The sequence below is a fragment of the Salminus brasiliensis genome, chromosome 17 (genome assembly GCF_030463535.1).
Source record: "Salminus brasiliensis chromosome 17, fSalBra1.hap2, whole genome shotgun sequence".
Classification (NCBI taxonomy): Eukaryota; Metazoa; Chordata; class Actinopteri; order Characiformes; family Bryconidae; genus Salminus; species Salminus brasiliensis.
In genome coordinates, this window is record NC_132894.1 from 13,494,587 (window position 1) to 13,520,310 (window position 25,724).

The window sequence follows — 25,724 nt, forward strand, 5'->3', positions numbered from 1 at the left end:
GGAGCCAAGATTACAACTGTCATCATAGACGTGCATTCACACACACACACACATACAGAGAAACAAACACACACACAGTGGTGGTGTTAGGGCCAGTATGTAAGGCCACTGGTTCTCAGTGTGTGTGCCTGAGGTGGTTGTCAGTACGGATTAGTTTCACATGCCCCCCCCCCCCCCCCCACACACACACAGACACACCTTGTCAACCTGCATCCCTCAGACAGACTCAGTAGTGTTGGAGTCAGACATGAGTGCTACAGGCATTGAGGAGAGGGAGGCTGCCAGAGACTGAAAAGAAGACTGACTTTGAGTCTTATTGAAATGGATGGACATCAATCAAATCTGGTGAATAACTGTATGGCTTGGCTGGTGAAATAGTTTATTATATGTCCAGCATGTTTCTTGATGGCTGTGTTTTGCTCTTGCAGGTCACCGCACTCTGTACATCGGGGTGCACGTCCCTCTAGGCCGGAGATCACACAGACGACACCGCCACCATGGACATCGTCACAGGAAGAGGTCACGAGAGAGAGACTCTGGAACCGAGGATGGCAGGGAGTCTCCCTCGTACAGTAAGTGTGTGTGTAGAGTGAAAATGCTTACCATACTGTAAATGAGTGACTCAAACCTTTCTTATCTCTGCTGTCTCATACTCTCTCTTTCTCGCGCTCTCTCTCTGGCCTGCAGTGGACACTCCGTCTCAGAGGGTGCAGTTTCTGTTGGGGATGGAGGATGAGGATGAGGAGCACATTCCTCACGCACTCTTCACTGAGCTAGATGAGATCTGTTTGAGAGAGGGAGAGGATGCTGAGTGGAAAGAGACTGCTAGGTACACCAACACACACACATACAGAGAATTTCAGGTGTAGAAAATCACATTTTAGTTCCTATTTCACATTTTAGTTCCTATTCTGATGTAAATATTACCTGAAGCTGCTGGCCAGTATGTGCCCGCTTTTATGCACTGCACTGCTGCCGCATGATTGACTGATTGTTCGGTGTTTATTGTATTGTATGTAGTTTCCCTGGTACACGTTGGTACACTTCAGTACAATTCGAATAACACAGTGAAGTGCAGCTCATTAATGGATGTACAATACAACCAATCTGGACAAGAATTAAGTCTAAGTACAATTATTACTCAAATTAGCCTGTTTAGACTAGTATCAGCATCCTTATTTCCCCTATGTATTAGACGTGTTGCATACAGTAAATGACTTTGACAGTGACAGTGCCTCCTATCTGCTCTCCATGTTCTATGGAAAGTAAACAGTGTGGTTATTGACCCGGTCTGAATGATTGACCGGTGCAATGTGCTAGTTTCTGTTTATCCTAGGTTAACCCTACTCAGTGCAGATCTCCAGGATTTTAGCGTGCATGCTCCTGCCCTTTTAAGTGTACCTAATGAAGTGAACACCACTTAAGGCTTCTCTATAGAAAGTCCTGCTTCTCTTAGTGGTGGTTACAGGACATTTAGTCTTTAAGTGGGCACACAGAGGCAGATTCATCATATCCTGCATAAAAACAGCAATAAGCTACCTTAATGTAGGACATACAATGTCTTGTACAGGTGGAACAGCACTGGCATGACATGACAAATGCCCTGTAACGAAAACTTAATGTCCAAATGATGTGAATAAAGTGCTGAAATGTACAAAGCTGTTCCCATTTCATTGTGTTTGGTACATGACCTACATACTACACTCTCTTTCTCCCTCCCTCTCTTAGTTTCTCACTATTTCTGTCTGTCTGTTTATCTGTCTATATACAGTGCTGTTAAAAAGTACTTTTGCACATTTGCCACAATAAATGGTTTCACACTTAAACAGCTATAACCAAATACTTCCTATAACTGGAGACCAGTCTTTCTCGTTGCTGTGGAGAAATTCCTGGCCACTCTTCTTTGCAAGATTTCTGTAATTGGAGAGCTTTCGAGGAAGAACTGCCACATTATCTCAATGGTGGGCCACTCCAAAACATTTGTTTAATTTGTTTTGGCCCATTCAGATTCTTGCTCCTGTGCTTCCAATCATAACCCAGTCATGATCATAACCAATCATAACCTAAGCAGAACGCAGTTGTGCTTCAGATCACAAACTGATGACTGGACCTTATTTTCTTGTTGAGAGCAGATTTTAAGGTTTCATCAGTCATGGCAAGTCACTCAGGCCTTAAGACAGCAAAGCATCCCTGTACCATTACACTACCGCCACCATGTTTGACTGTTGGTATTTTATTATAATTGGTGTGGAATGCTGAATTAGCTTTATACCAGATGTAAATGAATCCATTTAAAAGGTTCCACTTATGACTCATCAAGAGATTATTATTCAAGAAGGCTTGGGGGGTCATCAGGGTGTTTTTTTGGCAAATATGAGACAAGCCCTTATGTTCCTCTATATTAGCAGTGGCTTTCCCCTTTGCAACTCTCTCATTGATACCATTTTACCCAGAATCTTTCTAGTGGTGGAATCATTAATGCTGACCATATCTCAGGTGCTGCCAGTCCACATTATACTTCACTGCGTTCCAATCTGGAGTAGAATCACACCACTTTTGGATTTTGGACGTTTTGGTGGGGTGGGATTTCACCAGCCCACTGTCTTTTGCTCACTCTGTGTCACTCCCTTGGGTGTCTGAACAGCAGAGTTGCTCACTGTCTTCAAACGCAGACCCACCTCTTCCGAGAGTACCTGGGCAAAGAGTAGAGTATTATGATCTCCATATTGACTTGTGTTTAGTAGTATCTAAGCTTAGAGGGATCTTTGGATTTTAGTCTATTCAAACTAGCTGAGGTTATTCTTAAATAAATAGCGAAGCACTTTTTTAAGTCGCTGGATAAGAGCGTCTGCTTAATGTCATACATGTAAATATAAATGTGTTGTGTGTTTGCAGATGGCTAAAGTTTGAAGAGGACGTGGAGGACGGAGGGGAAAGATGGAGTAAGCCCTATGTAGCCACACTTTCCCTACACAGCCTGTTCGAGCTGCGCAGCTGTATCCTCAATGGCATCGTCATGCTGGATATGAGAGCGAACTCACTGGAGGAGATTGCAGGTCTCGTAGATCAGCACTTGCATTGCATATACGTTACAATATCATGTTTTACAATCTAGAATACTGAAAAAAACATCTGCAATTTTCCCACTTTAAACATGCAGACATGGTTCTAGACCAGCACGAGACGTCAGTTGCTCTGGGAGAAGAAGTGCGGAAGAAGATCCGCAATGCTCTCCTTAAACAGCACCACCATCAGAACCAGAAGAAACTGGCCAATCGCATCCCCATTGTCCGCTCCTTCGCTGACATTGGGAAGAAGCAGTCTGAGCCACACTCAATGGATAAGAATGGTATTAGCATCCAGCTTGAAATCTTGGCTTTAGTGATATACTGTTACAAAATATTGCTACAAAATGTTGTCTTATCCAGTTTATATACATTCTCAGTCTGTCATTTAAAATAATAATAATAATAAAGAATCACATGTATTTCATTTATTGACTTTCTTTTGACCTTTTTATGAAGTCAGTATCACATTTTTTTATCATATTTACACTTTTATTGTTTGTTTATACGTCACACTGTGTTTTCTTATTTGCTCTGTGATGTGTGTGTCTGTTGTGTGTTATCTGTGTGTTATCTGTATGCATGTTTGTATGTATGTTTCCCCTTCAGCCGTGGTCCCTACACTTCACCTTCCCAGTCCTAAGGCCCCCTTCTGGTCCTCTTTAAAGGCAGGCTGTATGAGAAACACACAGTCACCTTCAGGCAAAGTCTGGCCCCTCTGCTACCCCAAGTGTGTGTCCCCTCTCTCTAAGCACTCTCAGACCAGCAGTGTCTCTGCTCCCCCAAACCCCTCTACCTTACTCCCCAGCAGGCCCAGATTCCCCCTCAGCAAGCGACTCAGTCCCCCTTATGGCATGGGTTACCACCCCATCCCCTTCCAGGACCCAGCAGAAGAGCCGCTATCAGGCAACTCTGATGGAGACTAATGTTTTACTAAAACACAGGGTTGCGGTCTTTACACACTGAATGCAAATTAATCTGAATATCATAAAAAAATTTATTTGTGCCCCTGTTATTGATAATTTTATTGAGGGGCATATAAAATCAATATACTTTTGGCATGTTTGTTTATTGTGTTATGTTCAGTGTGTAATGGCCTTTAGACCAAGACTATAACTCTGTCGTCTAAACAGCTCTGGAGCTTAAAGGGAGCTGTCCAGCGTCTAGTGCTGAAACCACAATGCGTAGTGTTCATAGAGTTGATATTCAACAGTCTTAGGAGTTAGTCTGTGTAATTTCTTCAGGATACTTACACATTGCAATACTACCAACTCTAGTCGCCACAGGACCTGTAGAAGTAGTGTAGCCCTGACTGCATTTATGTTCTGTTCTAGGAAAGGCCTCATTCATTGCCATGCTAACACGAATACCCTCACCCTAAAATATTATTTACATTATTATTATCATATACAATATTACATTACATTATGTGTCATTGCATGGTTGCTTTAAACATGAGTATTTAGGTCATCTCATTTAGAGGGTAATCTTAAGGCCTCATCTTGCTAGCCTTAATAGTGAGTTCATGATGAGTCTCTGCTGTTCGCAGGTCAAACGGTTTCTCCACAATCACAGCCAACTTGCACAGAGGCCCGGAGTGATGGCAGTCGAGAAAACAGTGCAGTGGACTTCAGTAAGGTAAAACTCATCCTGACATTAGTCATCTCACTTACATGCCAGAAGAGTTTCAGCATGTGCATATTCACGTTGGACATGTTAAATTGTATTGGCATGTGCTACTGGAGCTTTTGTGAAACTGATGTAGCACAACCCACCCTTTTAGACTTTTTTAGGATTTTTCCACGACAACATGCACTATATGTACAAATGTTGATTAAGGTCCTGTTGCATTCAGGTAAGTTGCATTGCTGGCACCATGGAGCAGATATATAAAGCTCCTATGGAGCAGTGAAACTGTGTTCTCTGGAATGATGGTGCACCATCCAATACTTTTAGGATGAGGTGGGGTGGCATGGTGATCATCTAAAACCCTGACCTCATAAAAGCAGTCAAATCCTCACTGCAATGCTCCAAACTCTTCCATGGACAGTAGAGACAGTCACTCCAACAAAAGCAGGATAAACTATGACATGTAATAGCTCAGGTCAGGATCTAACTCATATTTCCAGAACATTTTTAGCAATTTTCCAGAAGTTTCTATGAAAAATAGTCTCTTACTTTTCTGTTATTCAGGACATGTGGGAACCCTGTGGTTTCTATGCTACATCAAATAAACAATAAAATAACATTTTTTTTTATCTATGAGTTTCCTTTTTACATTAAGTTCTTCACATAACTAGTAAATGTGACAAAAGTTATTATTAAAGGGGACGAGCAGAAATGACAGAAATTACTGTGCTAACTGTCTTAGTATGTCAGTAAAGGAGTTTAAAAGGACAGTTTGACAAACAATAACTCGGTTTGTTAGTATGTTTACAAATCTACCACTTCGAGTAGTTTTACAAAAAATATAAGAAACACGTTTCCCCCTTATCTCATATGTAGTCAATCATCCAAGACATGCTTGATGTGAGTTAGCAATGTGTAGACTGCTCATGTGCATGTTATCTATATTATTTTTTGTGCCCCCAACAAATCTCTTTTTCTCTTTTAGATATAGAAGCTTTGACATTGCTAGTAATATAACTGCACGTATTTGAAATCTGCAGATAGATCTTCATTTCATGAAGAAGATCCCACCTGGGGCAGAGGCCTCAAACATCCTGGTTGGTGAACTAGAGTTCTTGGAAAAGCCAGTGGTGGCCTTTGTGCGCCTCTCCCCTGCTGTGCTGCTCAATGGCTTGGCTGAGGTTCCCATCACCACGAGGTGAGATGCAGGAGCACTGTACACAAATAAAAACACATTCAGAATACTTAAGGTTGCATGTGTTGTCATCTGATCATGGTGAAGGGAATTAGTGAGAACGAGTGTTCTGGAGATCCTCCTGAATATCCAATGTTTTTTTGTTTTTGTCTGGGAAACTGAATCATTGCAGATTCCTTACAATGCAAAGAAACAGGCGTCTGTGTCAGTCTGCTGTGTCTGTTAGACTAGCTTCTATAGTACAATGTGCCCGTTTTCCAGGTTTCTGTTTATACTGCTGGGGCCTATGGGGAAAGGGCCACAGTATCATGAGATCGGTCGCTCCATTGCCACGCTCATGACAGATGAGGTCAGTACCCTCAGCCCCATCCCACACTTCATTCTCTGTCTGTGTTTTTACTCTCTAACCTGTTAACTGCTTATCTCCACTGCTTAGGTGTTTCATGATGTAGCATATAAGGCAAAGGACCGGAGTGACTTGGTTGCTGGTATTGATGAGTTTTTGGACCAAGTGACAGTGCTGCCACCAGGAGAGTGGGACCCTACCATCAGAATAGAACCGCCCAAGAACGTGCCCTCTCAGGTGGGACCTAAAGCACAGATCTTTTAACACTTAATTCAATTCATTATGGCCGGTCAGTGGCAATACTCAAACAGACCTTGGCATTCAAGCGATGTTTGATCGGTATTATCAGCCCCAAAGTGTGCCAAGAAAACATTCCCCACACAATTTCACCACCTCCACCTGCCTGCACTGTGGACACAAGGCAAGCCTCAACAGAAAATGAGATTTAATAGACCAGGCTAAGTTTTTCCAGTTTTCAGCTGTCCAGATTTGGTGAGCCTCAGCCCAGTGCTGCCATAGCTTCCAGTTCTTGCCTGACATAACAAAAACCTCACTGCTGTTGTAGCCCATCCTCAAGAGTTGCCTCAAGGAACTAGTCTGTAAACATAATTTTATGCATTGCACTGCTGCCACATGATTGGCTAATTAGATAATTGCATGCATGTTCCTAATAAATTGCTTGGTGAGTTTATTTTTTTGTTTAGTTTTAGGGCGTTTTTACACGTGCACTTTTAGTCTGGTAAAATTGAATTCATTTGGACAGGTGTGAATACAGTAATTGCACTCGAATACAGACCAAAACATCACACCAAGACCCTTGAGAAGAGGTGGTCTCAGTCCGGCCCCAAACATTGGAATGGTTAATTTATGGTGAGAATGATATGACCTCAATCTGACCCAACTATTGGGTGTACCCCTCAAGTTTGAGCTTACGGTAGTATACTGCCACGTTCACGATGCCATTAACTGGTTAGACAAGAGCAAACATGCTACAGGTGTAAAAACGGGTTTCCCGAGGGAGTGCTTATGCGAATCGAAGATGGTCTATCCTCTAAAGAACGATCCAGCTGAAACGATAGGTTAGCTGAAACCATGTTGGTCTCTCCCGAGAGACTAATCTCATTAGCATGTAGTGGAGTGCTGAATTATGAGGCTGTATTAGTTTGAGAGTGTTAAGTGGTGATTGAGGTTAATGAAATTGATGCCTATGTAATTTTCTAGGAGAAAAGGAAAATTCCTCCTTTACCTAACGGAGTGACTGATCTAGGAGAGGAAGAAGCACACGGAGGCCATGGAGGGCCTGAATTACAGCGCACGGGAAAGTGAGTGTGTGTGTGTGCATGTCTGTCTTTGGGAAAGTGAGGCCCTGTCTGAGAGGTTCTTGGTCTTTCTTATCCTCTTTCGTCAAGTCTTTTGTTTGCTTTCTCCTCTCCTCTGCACTAAATCTAGTTGGTCTTACAGAGGAGACAGACAGCCCCCTTATACACAGTGTCTCATGGAGTCCTGCATTTGTATTCATCAGAACATCAGCTGACACTTCACTAAATCTTTTTTTTCTCAGTTGACCTGATTACAATGGACGACTCTCATTAATTCAGACCTTTAAGATTCATTCAAATGGAATGGTAGTACACTGTTGTTATTGAGAAGTTTTTACTGTTTTAAAGGTAAAACCTTATTTCTCAGCTTTATTTCTCGGATCCAAATAGTACTCTGGAGCAAGCATGATTGTTTTTTTATTTAGTGTAAATGTGTTAACTTGTATGTCTTTTGGGCTGATTAAAATGTGTTCAAATCAAGTCCTGTGTACAACCTCATGCATCCTTTATTATTGCAAAAATAACCATACCTAGGCATATTGCAGTTACAATATCCAGCAGACAGTTCCACTTGTGGGATCTGAACTTTCAGCTACAGTCAGCTTTAATTCTTCTGATTTATAAAATCTGTCCACTGATGAGGCTATCCACAACATACAGTGCATCCCTAAAAAATTCCTACCCCTCGAGTAGTGCTGGCTCAGCAGTTAGAGCACCAGGATATTGATGACAGGGTTGTAGGTATAATACCCGGGCTCAGCAAGTTGGCACTGTTGGGCCCCTGAGCAAGGCCCTTCACCCTCCCTTAACTCTGGCCGCAGCAGCAATGGCTGCCCATCGCTCCGGGCATGTATGCTCACTGTCACTGTAGGTGTGTGTGTGTGTGTGTGTGTTTCACTGCACTGTAGTGTTTCACTGCAACTGCAGAAAACTTCCTGTTTAATTAGATATAATGCAGCAAATTCCAAATCTTTTGCTAATTGTATTGCAATATAATATTTTTCTGATATCGCCTGGGAGATAAAGTGCTTATGTTTTGTGTTGTGCAGGTTTTTTGGAGGCTTTTTCCTGGACATAAAGCGCAAGGCACCACACTACCTGTCTGACTATACTGATGCCCTCAGCCTGCAGTGTTTAGCGTCTTTCCTCTTTCTGTACTGCGCCTGCATGTCTCCCGTCATCACTTTTGGAGGCCTGTTGGGAGAAGCCACAGAGGGTCGCATAGTGAGAGCATATTTCACTGCATATTTCACCACACACTGGTGTATATATACTAAGTAGTATGTGTGTATATATATCGTTGCTGTCCGATGAAAAACATATCTCTCCAAAATGGTGACAGCAGCGATGTACAGAATATCATGTGTATATGCACAATAGTTTACCATATGCACTGCATCATGCAGCCCATGATCTCTGTCTCTTTCTCTCTTAGAGTGCCATAGAGTCTCTGTTTGGTGCCTCTATGACTGGGATAGCATACTCTCTGTTTGCTGGGCAGCCTCTCACTATCCTGGGTAGCACTGGGCCTGTCCTGGTATTTGAGAAGATCCTCTTTAAATTCTGCAAGTGAGTTTCGGCATTGGTTAACAGTGGCAGGGATGGCTCAATATGCAGAGCATTGAGTTATTGATCACAGGGTTGTGGGTTTGAAACCCAGGTCCACTAAACTTCCGCTGTTGAGCCCTTGGGCAAGGCCCTTAACCCTCTAACAACATCAGCAGTGCATTCAGAGACTTGTTGTCGGTGTTGTCCTTTTAACCTTTAAATTTGACCAAATGTACTAGCTACTGTGTATTGGCTTTTAACTGAATGCACTGTGTTTGTTACAAACTGACAGGCTTGGATAGATCAAAGTAAATGCAACAACAGCATTGAGAATTCCTGTCTTTGAATAGAGGAGTAGATTAAAAAATAGAAAAAAAGTTTTTGGACATTAAAGGTTAACATGCTTTGTTATATAGTATGACTCTGTTTTAGTTATTGGGCCAATATATAGATCATAGCTATAATGCAGTGCTGATATCTGGAAGTTTTAATATAGTTTCATAATACTTGATTCATCACAAACACTGTGTGTGTTTCTTTAGGGAATATGGGCTGTCCTACCTCTCCTTGCGTGTGTGTATTGGGTTGTGGACAGCTTTCTTCTGTCTGCTGCTGGTTGCCACGGACGCCAGCTCGCTGGTGTGTTACATTACGCGGTTTACGGAAGAAGCCTTCGCCTCGCTCATCTGCATCATCTTCATCTACGAGGCTTTAGAGAAACTAGTGCACTTGGGAGAGCACTACCCCTTCAACATGCACGGTGACCTCAACAAGCTCACACAGTACTCGTGAGTATGCAAGCAAACACACAAGAAAAACACCAGTTAGAATGTGTTTGACTTAAATATATATCCTCTTAACTGCTTTTATACATTTTCCCCCTTCAGCTGTGTGTGCACAGAGCCAGAAGAGCCAAGCAACGGCACTCTGCGCTACTGGCAGGAGAAGAACATCACTGCCTCTGAAGTGGACTGGCTAGGCCTGGATGTCAAGGTGAGGAGTGGACAAGAACACGGCAGTGGGCGAAAGCTATTTTGTGCCACCCTGTTGAGTGCAAGACATGCAGAGTGCATTGAATATCAACCAATTCATGTCGGGCTGTGATGTGTGCTACTGGTGTAAACACTTAATAATGTAGATTTAGACAAACTAGTATAGTTAGTGTACGTTTTCTCCTAGTAAACAATGTTACAAAGTACAGCATCAGCGTTACAGTGCCAATCCCTACAGCGTGCATTTTCTCTGATGATAAATCAGAGATTTAAACCTTTTTACTGGAGAGCAGATCTATGTCTCTTTGTTGCACTTGCATGAACCGCAGCATTTTTTTAATTGTTCCAGGTGGCCTGAAAAGTATGCATGTAATATTTTGTTTATATAACCGATAAGTCATTTCTGTTTTCTTCTATTGCAAAATGACTGTACCAAGGCAATGCTTAAATAAAGGCCAAGCAATAAAACCAGTCACATGAAAAAAGATGAAAAGAGATGAAAAGAAGGATAATTTGCATCACAGTATTCCATCTACACATACACTACTGTCCAAATGTTTGAGGACATCCCTTCTAATAAATGCATTTGGCTACTTTAAGTTTCACTCATTGCTGACACAGATGTACTCAAATGTACACCTACAGCTTGTCTAGTGCCTGTGGAGAGAAAGTATTGCCAATAGATTAGGACTCTCTGGAGCAGATTAACATCAACCTATTGGCACCATGCCTAATGCCAAGAATGAGCTAGAGGGGTATACAGCCCTCCAGCATTGAGCTGAGGAGCAGTGAAACTGTGTTCTCTGGTATGGTGCTGCTTTATTCAATACTTTTCAGAATGATGTGGGCAGTTGAAGATGAGGTGGGGTGGTGATCATCCAACATCCCGATCATCCAAATCCTCATCCTCACAGCAATGCTCCAAAATCTAGTAGGAAGCCTTTCCTGGACAGTAAAGACAGTTCATCTCAGGTGTATGCTTGTTCACAAGAAGTTATTAAATTACTTAGGGATACTTCAGGGATGTATGCTTCTCCACCATCAACTACTCTGAATGAATGTTTACATCCTTTGATGATTGCAATATGAAAATGTGGACTTTCCATTTACTCTAAGCCATATTGTCAGACATGATGTTAATACTCTGCTTTTGGCACTTCCCTGAGGCTAACGTGTTGAAGCTTTCAGTGCATTTAACAATCACTAACGTACACTGACAGAGAGAAAGAGAGAGAGAGAGAGAGAGAGAGAGAGAGAGAGAGAGAGAGAGAGATCGAGGAAAATGTGGGTAAGCACAATAGAGAGAGGGATGGAGAGACAGAAAGTGTTACACAGCATCCTCCCTCATCACTCTGCTACAGACATGTGTTTCCCGCTGGCTCAGAGCAGAAACTCAGAGCTTAAAAGAGTAAATCCTCTCCTGGTTCACTCCAGTTCATTCTCACTCCTGCTGCCTCATATTTTAGCTGTTGCACACACATACACACGCTGCAGCAACCCAGGAACTAATCCAACAAATCCCCAACCCTCTCTGATTATTTCAGCAAGACACTATATTGTCATGTTCCAGTGTCACCATAGATAAACACTCTTTTACTGAGATCTGTAAAAAAACAGCACTAACAGCAGTATGGTGTGGATTCTCTGTGCTGCTGTGGTTTGCAGGGCTGTGTGATGCACAGGGGAGAATTCCAGGGCACCGCCTGTGGCCATCACGGCCCTTACATCCCTGATGTGCTTTTCTGGTCGGTTATCCTGTTCTTCTCCACTGTCGCCATGTCCTCCTTCCTTAAAGAGTTCAAGACCAGCCGTTACTTCCCCACCAAAGTAAGTGTGTGCGTTTGCTTGTGTGTCATCATTTGTGCAGAATATTGCACATGTCTCTGTCTGACCTTGGCTGTTTCCTGCCACAGGTGAGGCAAATCATCAGTGACTTTGCGGTCTTCATCACCATCGCCACTATGGTGGGGATTGACTTCGCTCTGGGAGTTCCATCTCCAAAACTGCAGGTCCCCAATGTGTTTAAAGTGAGTTTCCCAGAATAAAAATCATCACAGTTGCATAGTGCCCATAATATTTGCCTTTTTAAAGACAGTACTTTTAGTGAATCGCCTCAAATTTGTATTCATTTTGGCTAGATATCCATATCCATCTAGTTTTTAGTGTGACAGTCTACCTGGTCCATACATAAGGATTCTGTGTACATATCTGACCTCAAAACCCCCTGCAGCCAACCAGAGACGACCGTGGCTGGATCATCAGCCCTCTGGGACCAAACCCGTGGTGGACGGTCATCATCACCTTCATCCCAGCACTCCTCTGCACCATCCTCATCTTCATGGACCAGCAGATCACTGCTGTCATAATCAACAGGAAGGAACACAAATTAAAGGTAGATAGACAAGCTTAGTCACACACACATATGCTTCCTATCTGACAAATACACCCATAGTATTTGTTACCCTTTGTGCATGTGTGTGTCTCTATAGAAAGGCTGTGGGTACCATCTGGACCTGTTTGTGGTGGGCGTGATGCTGGGGGTGTGCTCAGTGATGGGCCTGCCATGGTTCGTAGCTGCCACAGTGCTGTCCATCTCGCACGTGAACAGCCTAAAGCTGGAGTCAGAGTGCTCAGCCCCAGGAGAGCAGCCCAAGTTCCTCGGCATCAGGGAGCAGCGCTTTACCGGTCTCATGATCTTCCTGCTTATGGGCTGCTCTGTGTTTATGACCTCAGTCCTTAAGGTCAGTGACGTATTATGTGAGAGATGCATCTTTTTTCTACGTAAGAAATGTAATGTGGTTAATGTGGAGCTTTTTTTTTTGTGTCTCTAGTTCATTCCAATGCCTGTGTTGTATGGAGTTTTCCTGTACATGGGAGCATCCTCTCTCAGGGGAATACAGGTAATGTTCTTTAACTGGTACAAGCCTTATACATCAGTCACCATAACTTTCTCCAAAGCGCACACCATTAAATTAGCCAAGATGCATCATAGGTCTGAGTTTCATCCCATGGTGAAGGATCCCATGTTTTCTGTTCTGTGCACAGTTCTTTGACCGTCTGAAGTTGTTTGGGATGCCAGCGAAACACCAGCCAGACTTCATCTACCTGAGACACGTTCCTCTGAGGAAGGTTCACCTCTTTACCATCATTCAGCTCAGCTGCCTGATCCTCCTTTGGGTCATCAAAACCTCCAGAGCTGCCATTGTTTTCCCCATGATGGTAAAACAACCTACTCATTTTGTGTTAGCGGGAGTGGGAAATGAGAGAGGCGGACTCTATGGACTGTAATGTAGTACTAATTCCGCACTGCTGTGTTGTGTCTGTGTTTGTGTGTGTGCAGGTCTTAGCACTGGTTTTCATCCGTAAGCTGCTGGACTTCATCTTTACTAAGAGGGAACTCAGCTGGCTTGACGACCTCATGCCTGAGAGCAAGAAGAAGAAACTAGAAGATGCACAGCAGGAGGTGTGGTGCTACCTATTTCCATCCAGTCCAAATAGTAAATAGACTCAGTCCTCTTGATTTTTCTGTTCTGTCATTGGCAGCAAAAGAGCAATCAGCATCTGTCCATAGAAAGACTGTGGGGACCTTAAACTTTCCATTGAGGATAAAGAAGGTTATGGATGATTACAGACGAGTATGAGAACACCTTGGATGTTGAGTGATGATGTCTGTTTACTTTTAGGAGAATCAGAGTGTGATGGTAGAAGATGAGGGAATTGTGCAGGTGCCACTTGAAGGACATTACAAGTAAGAAAAAAACAAAACAAAACGTATACACTTGAAATATATTTCTAGCCTCAGACCTGACTTAATCAACTCTGGACCTCGAATCCAAGAGATTTTGTAATCATTAGTAGTTTATTGAACTGTGACTGGATCTAATGCGCTTGAGTGGGGAAAACTTGCGACTATATAGAGACATAGAGAAGATGTTTCTTGCTGGACTGGAGCTGTGAAACAAACACTGCCCTATAATATATATTATCTGCCAGTGTTCACAAGATCCAGGACTAGAAATAAAATCTAAGGTCCAGAGCTGATACAGGTTATAGTTCCCTTGTTTTAAATAGGTGGAGGAGTCCTGTAATTAGAATGCACTGCCTTTTCCTGTGTTGTTTTAAGGGACGACCCCTCATCAGTCAACATCTCGGATGAAATGACCAAGACCTCTTTTGGAAATGTCTGGAAAAGCCTCAATACAGATAATGGCAAAAAAGATCAAAGCGCAAAAAGGTTTGAATTCAGAATTCATTCTGCATTTCAGTATTGCTGTATAATACATTACATTTACATTTCTACACTGCACCTGTAACTTGTAACTGCACCTAGCTAATGTCCCAAAGGAACACACACATGTAGTAATGCTATGTAATCACTCATGTATAGGTTCACTGATGGTTATTTTACCTCACTATATTCTCATCGTTGCAATGTATAACTCAGAAATATGATACTGTAGTTTTTGCACTGTTTCATACATCTTTTTGTGCAAATTTTAAACCATATTTCCCAGTCAAACAAATTCCAAGTTTTTTCACTCTTTGTGCTGCTTATGTGCGAGTGTGAAGTGTTAATCTGGAGCTTTATTCCCCTGAACGTCATTCGAGCTTCCTTACCCTCCTCTCCTCTTTCTCAAACTGTAATTAAGCAGGGTTTCCCTAAGTATCTCTGTCATATCTTGACTGAATTTCTCATCCCATGTTACCCATTAGCTCCCTTTCCTAACCTCTCAGCAGCTGACTTTCCAAAGGTAAGGTCTGCCCCAAAGTCTTTTTTTTTTTTGGTTTTGTTTAAGCCCATCTATAACTCGTCACAATAACTGGTCACTTCGATCAGCATCTTTTTTTTTTTAATCATAATTGGCTGTTTTGTTGTATTTTCATTTGGAAATAATAACCTCATTTCATACAGTTTCATAACTGTTAAACCACCAAGATATATTTGCATTATTTTTAACCCCAGTTTGGTTTGAGCGAGAAGCTTAAACCAAATTAACTCATCCTGAAGTGTGAGACTGGGCTACACATGTTCCTTTCCATCCCACTGCTGCTGGCTCTGATTTAAGTATGTGTTTTGTGTGAGGAGTTTGTTGAGAATGTTAAATGCAAAGCATGGAGAGGAAGGTGCATGCATTTTAAAGTTTGAGGTGAAGCATGAGCTATCACTCACTGCTTTCATTTACTCTTAAATGTTAACTTACCCTCCACTCATACATTGTATCGTCATGATATTTAAATGGCAGAAGAAAGATGAAAAGAAGGAATTATGGTTTTGATATTGTTATTCCATTCTAAGGGTCACAGAGACATTACATCAGAGTTCATTTTAGTACAATTTGTACAATTATTACATGGACATGTATGAGGCCCTGTTTACACCTGGTATTACCATCTGTCTGGACTGCTCAGATTACACGTTGACATGACTGACCACATGTTCAGATTTCATTGCTACTTGGGTAAAGGGTGCTGAGCATATTTAATATTAATAATGATATATTTGAATGTATATGGTGTTTTTCTTAAGGCCAGGTGATATCTGTGATGCTTTACAGTATCACAGATAGACTAGATGCACAAATCAACAAGAGCCGTTCAAAAAGTTCAAAAGCTGACAGCAAACAAATTCCTCAAACGCAAGGAAAGAGTGGCGATGGGCAGACTCCTCTGCCGCTCGGCTGGTAATTCTGCTTTATCACACTTTCAGGGTTCTATATAGAACCATAACAACTTGAGGATAAAAAAAACCCCATAACATTTGGATGCTTTGCCTAGTTAAAGCCTTCTTCAGATTGGTGGAAAACATTTTGTGGATGGTTCTATATAAAAAATGGTTCTGTATAGAATGAAAATAGTTTCCCTGTCCCTCCCATTTCAGTACGATATAGAATCAGTATGAACCAGTGTCTCTTTTTTCAGACTAACTCTTTATCATGTACATGTACAGAGGATCTGAGGATGGAAGTAAAAGAAAGCAGCTGCTTTTTTATTTTTGTTTTATGATATTTTGCCTTATTTTTTACTTACCACTGACCATTTAATTAGTCAAGACCAGAGCATGTTAATACCAGGTGTGAACAAGGCCACAGTAATACGCATGCCTCATTCATTGAGTTAGTTCATAATGAAGAGAACTGAAAAAGACCAAAAGCCACTACATATCAGAGCAGCTCCCCCTATTCAAGCCTTAATGGGCACTGTTTTGTGCACCAAATCTCTTACACTACAATACCAGGACTAAGCCACAAGTCAGACAAGCTAGAAGCTCAACAAGTCTATCAAATGCATCACCTTGGTATAACATCTTGTCCGGAACGTGTTATGCACTGCACTAAAATGTGCATAACACAGCCTAAAACGCCGACCCACTTTTCATCTAAAAATGAACAAAATTTGGGGTAAGTTAATGTTTAAGCTAATGGAGTCGGGGTATCAGGGAGCATCTTTGCATGGTGATTTTGTTCATGTGTATGGAAAATCTCTTTTCTTTGATGCTTCTGTTTCTGAGAGATACTTGCCTTGTCTGAGAGCTTGTCTTTCTTCCCTTCACTATCACACTCTAGTTCTCCAGTGGAAGACATCAGGAGACCTGAGAAACACAAGGAGGTCAAGGACAGGGACTTGGACAGGGAAACGAGTTTGTGACGTTTCTTTTGCGTGGTGTTGCTTGTAAAACACAACATAAAAGTATTGTGCCACTATATAGCACCACTCTGTGTTTCACTGTATGTCACTTAAGTTTGCGTGTGCCAGTCTGTTCTCAGGCACTGTGTAACATTACATGTTTTTTTTTATGTGTGTGAGTTTTGAATGTTTGAGAATGTATGTATGCCATGGAGAGAGGTGTGTTTGTGTGTGTTGTTACCTTTTTCCAGACGATCCTGTTTCACCTTTAGTAATTTTACATTTTTGAAGCTACTTTTGTTTTAAAATAGTTGTATTTTGTATGTTTTGTATTTTTTGACAGTAGATTATTATCCTTTTCAAGAATCCTTGTCTTACAGTATAAAAAGAAACAAATTGATCTAGAATTGAACAGTATTTACTGACTTTTCATCAAGACCTTGACAACTTAGGATAAGGATTTTAACTAAATGTATTATTAATGTAGTTGAAAACAAAATTTGTTAAAAGTTAAAAAGAGTTACATATAATATTCATTCAAAATTATTTTCTGAGTTGAAATACGTGTCTATATCAAGTAACCACAGTTCATGTTCATAACTGTGTAATGTCTTTCTGTCTGAATATTCTGAAATGTGAAACATGAAAAATATTTCATCCACCACTACAGCGTTTTTTAAAGGTACGTCTTTCTACAATTTCCTAGATTTATTATTCAGAATACTGAACGTAAGACTTTCAGGCGTTTCGAATACTCGAAGTACTTCGAAGTAGGAGCTGATTCCACATTAACAAGCAAATACTGCCAAAACGTAGGTTTTGTTAAACATTGCTTTTGTTAAACGCTAGGTTTTGTTAAACACTGCCACAGTATTTGGTTAAAGGGTCTGCTTTTTCTGCTCTGTTCGCACTGGTTTAGATCTTTGGGAAGCAGTTAAGGGAGAAGCTTTCATGTCCTGACCAAACTGTGCACACAAGAATCATACAGACAAGAGATGCAATAATCCTTTTCACAAGAGGGGCATTATATATCATGTATTAACTAGACAAATGACTATCATCTGTACATGCAATGATGTATTTTGTTCATGTGTAATATGTAATAAATAACAAAGTGTATTTAATGTATAGATAGGACTCAAATAGGGTGAGGGAGTGAGATAGAGGGAATGTTTTCATGTTGATGTTGACTTTACTGTAATGTCTTACTTGCCATTTCCTTTTTTTTGCCATTTTCTTTTTTAGTTTTGTTAAATATTGTCATTCACTTATAAAATCACTGCAAAATGGGAGGTAACTGATTTGTTAAGCATCACTGTTTGAAAGTGGTTTCTACTGATGATGGTGTTAATGGGTTTATTCATTAAAGATGTATATGTATCGTTACAACTGTGATATATTTTCAGCAAATTAAATGTGAAATTAAATCAAGCAAAAATACTGGTTTATTTTCTTCAAATTAAATATTTGTTACATATATGCTAAGGGGGGGGGGAAACATGTGTACAGATTTTCTCTTTCCATTTTGTAAAAAGAAAATCCATATTAAATATGTAACAAATAGAAAATATACATACCAGAAAGATCTTTTGAGACTTTGTGTTTTGCTTTGTTTGTTTGTTTTATGAACTTTAACCTCAGCTGCAGCACAACTTGCTAACTTGTTGTTATTGTTCATACACTAAGGCGATTTTATCAGTTTAATTATTTTAATACTTGACTTTTCTGTGTCCTGGACACAGAACTGTGAATAGTTATGTGAGTAGAAGAATAACGGATGCAACATTTTAAGCAAGAACAGTGAATTCAGAGTGAACAGATTTTAAGGAGCACCATGCAAAAGTTTTGGGCACCCCACTAAAGTTGAGCTCTCAGACAACTTCTACCAAGATCTCAGACCTTAATTAGCTGGTTAGGCCTATGGCTTGTTGAGTCATTGTTAGAAAAGCCCATAAAATGCAAATCTCTGAAGCATGTATTAAGAAAAAGCTCATGGAGCATGGAGGTCAAGTCCAGGAAGACCAGGAATATTTTCCAATAGATCTGCTGGTGCTTCCTGCTGCTCTTGGAAGATTTAGCAGGTGCTGGAAAGGTGGTGCACTGTGCATTCCTGTGCAGCAACGCCTGCATAAATGTGACGTTCATGGAAGAGTCCTCAGAAGAAAACCCTTCCTGTTTTTAAAGGAACAGCTAAACAAGCTTGGAGCCACAGTGAGCAAACGTATGAAGAAAAAAGTACAGAATTTTATGAAAAGACTTTTTAATATGTAAATTAACAATGCAGGGTGCTCAGAGTTTAGTTTCAGGCACTTGTTTTTGAAACTGTAAATTATAAAAGTAGTTTAGATTAAATATTAAAGAAATGCAATCTTCAGTGCTACAATATTTAGAAATCAGGTCATCTACTCGCTTAGCTATTCAGGGTAACAGAAATAGGGACTAGGAGTGCCTAGGATTTTTTGGTGTATCATGGTCACTAGAAGACTCACATTTCACGTACCTACACACACATACAAACACAAATTGTGGAAATGTACAACACTGCCAGGATTCATCTTGAGCATCCTTTAGGGATCCTTTAGCCTTTTCTTGAAGGTTCCTCAAAGCACCTTGAGAGGTTCCTACACAGTTTCAAACTGAAGAACCCCTAAAAGGTAGAAAGTTCAGTTTCATGCCTTTCTGTGTCTTTGTGTAGTATCTTTGCTAGCAGTTTGTAGATCACCATTCACTATTCAAGCTCTACTGAGGTTCCTATATGTGTAGCACTGACCCAGCTTGCCTGTTCATACTCTTTTAATACAGTAATACTTCCTAACATTTGCATCAATGACTGATTTATTAAAAATGAAGCATGCTGGTACACATTTCTTTATTTGGAGGAATAAGGTTTAGTACCAACTGTGGTTATATATTACATACATCCTGTAGCAGAGCTACAGTCAGTCAGTGAGCAGTCAGCAGGCATTCAAAACAGAGGGAAATGAGAAATGTCCCACGTGTGTCCCGCCAGGCCACATCAGACCAATAACAACCCTTGTCTGCTCGGCCTGTGATTTCCAATATTGTGATTATCTATCGAAATTAGCCCACACTTTAAAGGCCACACTGATGGTCTAGTTTACGCAGTATAATTGTATCTATATGTGCTGATGTTCGCTTATATCAGGCCATTAAAAAGATTCACTCCAGAACCTGCATTAACGCTGTTTACAGCTCTGTATAGCGTCCACAGCCGTGTGGCAGCAACGCGCGACTCTGCTTCTCCAGCTGGCGGCGCTGTGCACCACGACCGGTTGCAAATTTTGTGCCACGAAGAAGTCCCACACCAGAGATCATTTTTTTAAAAGAGGTAGACATCGCTACAGAGTCACACTGAGTTATCCTACATATAATGACTACATCGGGTATTATATTAAACTGCGGGTATTCTTTCTACAATCTGCAACATTTCTAATTTAACAGCAGCAGATATTTTACTTCCTACTGCTGTCCGCTCCTCTCCCGCGCTAAAGCCATTTTAGCCACTAACCAAACCACTGCTGATATCAGCGTCTCGGAGACTCGACCATCTTCGCTCAAACTAAGGGGGTTTCGCGGGAGGGAGACGCTGTCTGCTCGGACTTCTCCTGAAGTTAACAAAGCGGCGCTGGGGCATATTCAAGGGTTTAAAGCAGCCAGGTTGAGAAAGCAATGTTAGCGATGGATTTGGAGGGTAGTTGGAAGGAGCACCACCGTCTCGAGACAAAGTAAGAGCTTTGTTTTGTGAGTAAATGTGTGTGGTTAGCTCTCGGCTAGCAGAGTAACAGGTCGGCTGTGCTGTGGAGTAACTAGCTAGCATAGCTCGCTTACTGTTAGCTAGCTTCATTCATTTTACTGAGCTGACCTTAGCGAGCTTGATTTGTTTCCCCCACTGGTTTCAGTTTGATCAGGTTGACAGTTACTGCTTAATTTTGCTACTTTCGAGCTTTAGCTACCATTTTATTTTAGACCAAAGTTAGTGTGAGAGTATTGGGCTTCGTGTGAGACGCATTTTAAATAGGATCTCAGTACTTTAAAAAAAAAAACATTTTAACAGGTAGTTTTTCCACTTTTACTCAAGTTTTTACCTTCATTTGAATTATAACTATTTATTAAAACTATGTGGGTGAATGCCAGTTAACTAGCCCCCCCCCCCGTTTACAGGCTTCACTCCCCACAGCTGTGACAAGCAGTCTTAGTCTAAAACCACACCAACGATCTAAAAAAATCAAGATCTGTGTGATCCTATTCTTAGTAGGAATGCTACTTTAATATCAGCTATGATTTTTAATTCATTTAATGCCATGACTCTTATTATATTGCAAGGACGTCATATTGCTGCTGCCTGTGTTTGTCAATATTTCCAAATGAATGGACCAATAGAAATGCTCTAAATTGACTTACTATAACGTCTTTCTACATTGACTTCCATTGAAAGTGAAAAAAGGTTTTCCTCCTCCTGCAAAGTTGTTTTGGAGATGCATGGTTTTCATTGGTCTGCATTGAGATACACTTTGTAATGTTTACTAGTCAAGTGAAATCTCATCCTCTAATATCTAAATTGGCTCTATTTCAGGTGTTGATTGGAAGAGTTTGTTTCAAGGCTAGAATCTGTACTGCTACACTGTATACCACGTTTTTTGTTCCGATACGATACCAGATTTTAAGCATTTGCAGATACCAAATACCTACTATGGCTGGGCAATATGATGATATTTTATCGTATCGTAATAAATTTTGTAATTGTGGTACACTATGTTTTTGTAAGCATATTGAAGAGATTGCCAGGGTTTAAAAACACTGATCTACTGCACATTTCTTTACAAACAGTGTAGTTGCTGTGATTTAATTGAATGAAGTGCAGCATCTCTATGTAAAACTCAACCTTTGGTTTCAGAACCAAAAAAAACACCACATGGAAACAAAAAAATCTTTCAGACATTCCATTAAATGTCTGTTTAATGGTAATAACTATTTAGGACTGGCTTTTACTGGTTGTTTACATGTTTGGTTTCATGTATGCAAAAAAAAAAAAAGGTAAAAAAAAAAAAAAGTATCAGTGTCTGTAATGGTATCAGTGCAACACTAATATTGACCTTTTCAAAGAAATAGACATGAAGTCCAAATTACTTAGGGGGGGGGGGGACAAACATGAACATGTTACAAGAGACTAAAAAGAGGAGAAATTAGTTACATTAGCATTAAGAATTAGGAAGATATAATGAGCAGTTACAACGCAGAATCTATCATATTTATACACAATGTATGTCTACTTACAGGGTTAAGTACCTTGTAAAACACATTGAAAGGCAGGGATCAAAGCGTACTGTAAAGGTAAAATCTAAGTAATAAATGTGAAATTAAATGATTATTTTTATTGTGTGAATTTTAAATAAAACATGGAGAACAGTTTTGGAATGGCATCATTAAATACTGTTGAAGTGCTGCCTTATTGACTTCTTTGATTTCTGCAACCCGCAGGTGGAAGTCTTAGTTCTCAGTAAATCGGAGTCCACCAACATGTCCTACTTCATGAGGAGGCGGCAGGCTTCGGTCGCGTCTCGTCACAGGCGACTGCTGGAAACGCAGAAAGCTTCCCCTGAAAAAGATGGGACAGCTAGGACTAACAGACGAACCAGGCAAGGGAGAGTGGGTCCATTGCGGAGTACCTTCAGCTGGGATCCTGACTCTTTTTGCTCAGACACTGAGAGTTCTGTAGTGAGCAGTGATGTTGAGAAGCCATTGACCCCACTGTCATCTGTTGTTGTTGATCTCACTGGCAAGTGTGACCATGAAACTGAAGGTCTTGCAGATGTGAACCCAGCTCAGAGACACAAAGATGTTGTGTTGCTCTCCTCTGGTGAGGAGGACAGGATCAAGAGACCAGAGTTGCAGAAGTTGAGGCAGAGCTCACTTGCTCTTCTATCAGTTGGGAAAATATCCTTGCCTCTGCGGTCAAAAGCTGAGGACATTTTGGAAACACTCAGGCCGAAAAAAGGTGCTTCAGGTCAAAAGCTGATTCCTGACGATACTTTTACTTCTCTCATTGAGAGCCGTGGGTGTTTTGACAGTCAGCTGGATGACACACATTCTGAGGACTCTGTGGTGTCAGGTCCCAGCTCCCCTCACAGTGCACCTATTTCACTAAGGTGCAGGGAATGCAAGAGACTGTTTACCAAAATGAGAAGACAAGGACCTCCGAAAACAAAAAAGAGAGACCACAGTAAGTGTTTAAGACAGTTGGTAAATGTATTTATTTATTTTATCATCAAGGCTGGCTTTAAAGGGTTTCCAGTGCACTTTACTGTAGTGTTATCATGGCTCATTGAATATTTAACCCAGTAATGATCAGAATTATCATCAGATACCTATTTTGAAATCTGTTTTAGTTAATTGTCCATTTGCCTGTCTCTAATAGCTTTGGTCATTGGAGACTCAAAGGACCTACTTATACTATTATTGTGAGTTGTGATCAGATTGTATATGAATTTACTAAAACACGCTTCTAGTGTGACTAGGTTTACAAACTTTGTAGTGACGTCGTACATCAGTGCCATTTTACTTCTGATAACCTACTTAAATTTCATTTGCTTTCTGTGTGTTCTGCCTAGATCCCGCCTCTTTATCATGTGATGAATGGTTTCTCATTAAGACTTGGCACCCGCAGAGACGGCGACAAGTAAAAGGGTATGTTGGCATCTAATGTTGTGCAGATTTAAATATGTTTACAAAATCTGGTAGCTTTGCTGCATGAAGAACATTTTGGCTACTTGCTGTGAAGAATAAACTTTCAGATTCTTTTCATTGTCTTGTAATTTTTTTTTTCTGTAGGAGGCTATGGGTGCATTTGAAGCGAATCAGAACGCTGGCTATGCAGCATTTGGCTGCTGGGGTGACAAACACAACATGGGTACCCTGCTCTAGACCTCATGTCTTTCTACAGAGGTGAGTCCACAAATTGTGACGGCTCCAAATTCTGTTACATCTAGAACGTATGAAGAAGATTCAGTTTCTGTGCTTCTTTATCCAGGAACTTACGTTGCTGCAGGAGAATGTCTAGCATGCTTGGAGGGTCATCTGACAGCAAAGCTAAGACACACCTCCGCCGTAGACATAGGACAAAAAACTTATGGCCTCCACTTGGTGCAAAAAAAAGAAACAAAAAAAAATCTTTGGAGAAAGATGGTACATCACGGCATCTCTTAACCCTGGACCTCACAGTGTCCGACAACAGCTCCGAGGACAAGCCTGCAAATGAGGATACTCATCGCACTCTTTTACCAAAGCAGGGGGAAGTTCTCAGTGGCAAGAGTGGCTGTCTGGACAAACAGGGTGGTTGTGATGACCTGGAGGGAACACGCAGGGTACTGAAATTTGATGATCCTCTCAATGCCTTACCAGTGGAGACACAGAGACCAATGCAGGGCCTTGTACGGAAAGGTGCAGGAAGAAAACTACATAAAGGTCAAGCAGATTTCAGAGTGAAGGATTGGGACCGTTCCAGGGCAGGAAACATGCTGTGTGAGGATCTGAACGAGTTTAGAACCCCTCCAGACCTCTCCATTGTGGAGTCCAAGATTGCTGGGAAGAGTCATCCTTCACTCTTTTCCTCTGGCCATTCATCTAATGGCGTACAGAGAGGCAGCTTCAGGTCCATGTTGGCTGCATTCGAGAAGAGTCACAACCGGATTATTAAAGAATCTCATAACTGAGACTTCACTGTGGTGTTTATGGGGATGAGCAACTTTGCCTTGTTCTTGTTTTGAATATTTGCTTGTGAAATAATAAGTATTATTATTATTATTATTATTATTACTACTACTACTACTATTATTATTATTTAAATTATATAAAAACACTGTTGACCAGTGTGTGTTTGGTTTGGGAGAGTATTCCAGGAGTAGGTGTGTGTTGTGATTCTTCTGAATATCTGTTTGGGTGCTTTAGGTGTTGAACAACCGTTTGTCATATCCATCCTTCTCTAAGACCACCATCTAGTTTTGAAATGTTAATTAAATGCCTCTTCATTATCAGCATAGTTTTCAGCGTGGAGGCAAACTGGAAAGAGCAATACTCCGATGTTTCCAGTGTTGCTGAAACATTGCTGCCTGGTCACATTTCTCAAAACATCTGTTTTCTGAATAAATGTGTATAGTGTACTTTACGTAGTGTACAGTTTCTGCTGTGTGTTCTGTTTCTTTATTAATGCACAGTTGGTTTGTTGCTGTTAACAAATAAACGCACTTTACAAAATGTTGACTATAAGAATTGCTTACTTACAGTTACAGGGTCCCCATGTCTTTTTATTTATTTTTATTATTATTTTTTTTTTTTTATCTATGGAAACACATGGATAATGAGAACTGCTAAAATGACCATAAAAATAAGTGCTTTTTAGTTATACTTCAGTTGATGGATGCCTGATGGTCTAAAAAAGATTCTTTGGCTTGTAACAATAGTGGGACACTTTTTTGTGATATATAGAGAACCCTTTTTTTTAGGTTGTACACATAGTCCTTTTCCACCTATCCAAAGTCAAAGAACGATTTGGCAACCAAATGTTTTTGTTACAGTTCGATATAAAGCCATTGCATATATTTAAGAGTATATTTATTTAAGTTTGTAATGCTGCAGTTTTACAGCATGTACATTGGAATAGATCCCACTGTCTGTAATGTATAGATTTGTTGCAATTGGAAACTGCTTAGAGATGCATTTACTTCAGACATATATACCTAAACACAGTTTCTATTAATGAGAGCGGCTTGTCTGATGTATTCTTTCTCAGACAATGCTGTAAGAAAGTTTGACCTGTGTATAATCTTATATCTGGTTGTGTCGGACTGTTCAGTTATCAGTAATGTTAGAAGGAAAGGTTCCCATACTTTTTCTGACCAAGATATTCAATGTTGGATGAATGGCTCAATAAATCCATGTAAAATCTGTATTGTGTATTTTTTTTGGGGGGGGAACTAGGTTCTAATGTAA

The 25,724-nt window shown here is 40.7% G+C and overlaps 2 protein-coding genes across 5 annotated transcripts in view; both read left to right on the top strand.

Moving 5' to 3' along the window:
* The window catches only part of slc4a10a (solute carrier family 4 member 10a), a 48,196-nt gene extending 30,040 nt beyond the window's left edge, over positions 1 to 18,156 (top strand). For 3 of the 4 annotated variants that reach the window (XM_072660487.1, XM_072660488.1, XM_072660489.1), the window contains 24 exons: positions 429 to 572; positions 688 to 829; positions 2,896 to 3,056; positions 3,161 to 3,349; positions 4,615 to 4,703; positions 5,735 to 5,892; positions 6,151 to 6,238; positions 6,326 to 6,472; positions 7,457 to 7,557; positions 8,604 to 8,778; positions 8,990 to 9,123; positions 9,645 to 9,890; positions 9,990 to 10,095; positions 11,760 to 11,921; positions 12,008 to 12,121; positions 12,325 to 12,486; positions 12,584 to 12,835; positions 12,926 to 12,994; positions 13,140 to 13,313; positions 13,435 to 13,557; positions 13,778 to 13,842; positions 14,218 to 14,328; positions 14,808 to 14,845; positions 16,658 to 16,745. In XM_072660487.1, the coding sequence (XP_072516588.1) occupies positions 429 to 572; positions 688 to 829; positions 2,896 to 3,056; positions 3,161 to 3,349; positions 4,615 to 4,703; positions 5,735 to 5,892; positions 6,151 to 6,238; positions 6,326 to 6,472; positions 7,457 to 7,557; positions 8,604 to 8,778; positions 8,990 to 9,123; positions 9,645 to 9,890; positions 9,990 to 10,095; positions 11,760 to 11,921; positions 12,008 to 12,121; positions 12,325 to 12,486; positions 12,584 to 12,835; positions 12,926 to 12,994; positions 13,140 to 13,313; positions 13,435 to 13,557; positions 13,778 to 13,842; positions 14,218 to 14,328; positions 14,808 to 14,820 (3,125 nt within the window). In that variant the 3' untranslated portion in view covers positions 14,821 to 14,845; positions 16,658 to 16,745. Of the gene's footprint in view, positions 1 to 428; positions 573 to 687; positions 830 to 2,895; positions 3,057 to 3,160; positions 3,350 to 4,614; positions 4,704 to 5,734; positions 5,893 to 6,150; positions 6,239 to 6,325; positions 6,473 to 7,456; positions 7,558 to 8,603; positions 8,779 to 8,989; positions 9,124 to 9,644; positions 9,891 to 9,989; positions 10,096 to 11,759; positions 11,922 to 12,007; positions 12,122 to 12,324; positions 12,487 to 12,583; positions 12,836 to 12,925; positions 12,995 to 13,139; positions 13,314 to 13,434; positions 13,558 to 13,777; positions 13,843 to 14,217; positions 14,329 to 14,807; positions 14,846 to 16,657 lie in introns of all 4 variants that reach the window. The other variant, XM_072660490.1, reaches the window with a different exon arrangement.
* A 2,168-nt stretch (positions 18,157 to 20,324) lies between these two features.
* Positions 20,325 to 25,665, top strand: LOC140538082 (uncharacterized). Its single transcript, XM_072660491.1, has 5 exons — positions 20,325 to 20,464; positions 22,218 to 22,959; positions 23,348 to 23,423; positions 23,568 to 23,681; positions 23,767 to 25,665. Exons 2-5 carry the CDS (start codon positions 22,257 to 22,259, stop codon positions 24,446 to 24,448), a joined length of 1,575 nt encoding a protein of 524 aa, XP_072516592.1. The 5' UTR covers positions 20,325 to 20,464; positions 22,218 to 22,256; the 3' UTR covers positions 24,449 to 25,665.
* Positions 25,666 to 25,724: the final 59 nt, after the last annotated feature.

Coding starts and splice junctions, on each gene's coding strand:
- LOC140538082 (XM_072660491.1), top strand. CDS start 22,257: ATGTCCTACTTCATGAGGAGGCGGCAGGCTTCGGTCGCGTCTCGTCAC. Junction 23,424..23,567: donor AGACGGCGACAAGTAAAAGG/GTATGTTGGCAT, acceptor TTTTTTCTGTAG/GAGGCTATGGGTGCATTTGA. Junction 23,682..23,766: donor CCTCATGTCTTTCTACAGAG/GTGAGTCCACAA, acceptor TTCTTTATCCAG/GAACTTACGTTGCTGCAGGA.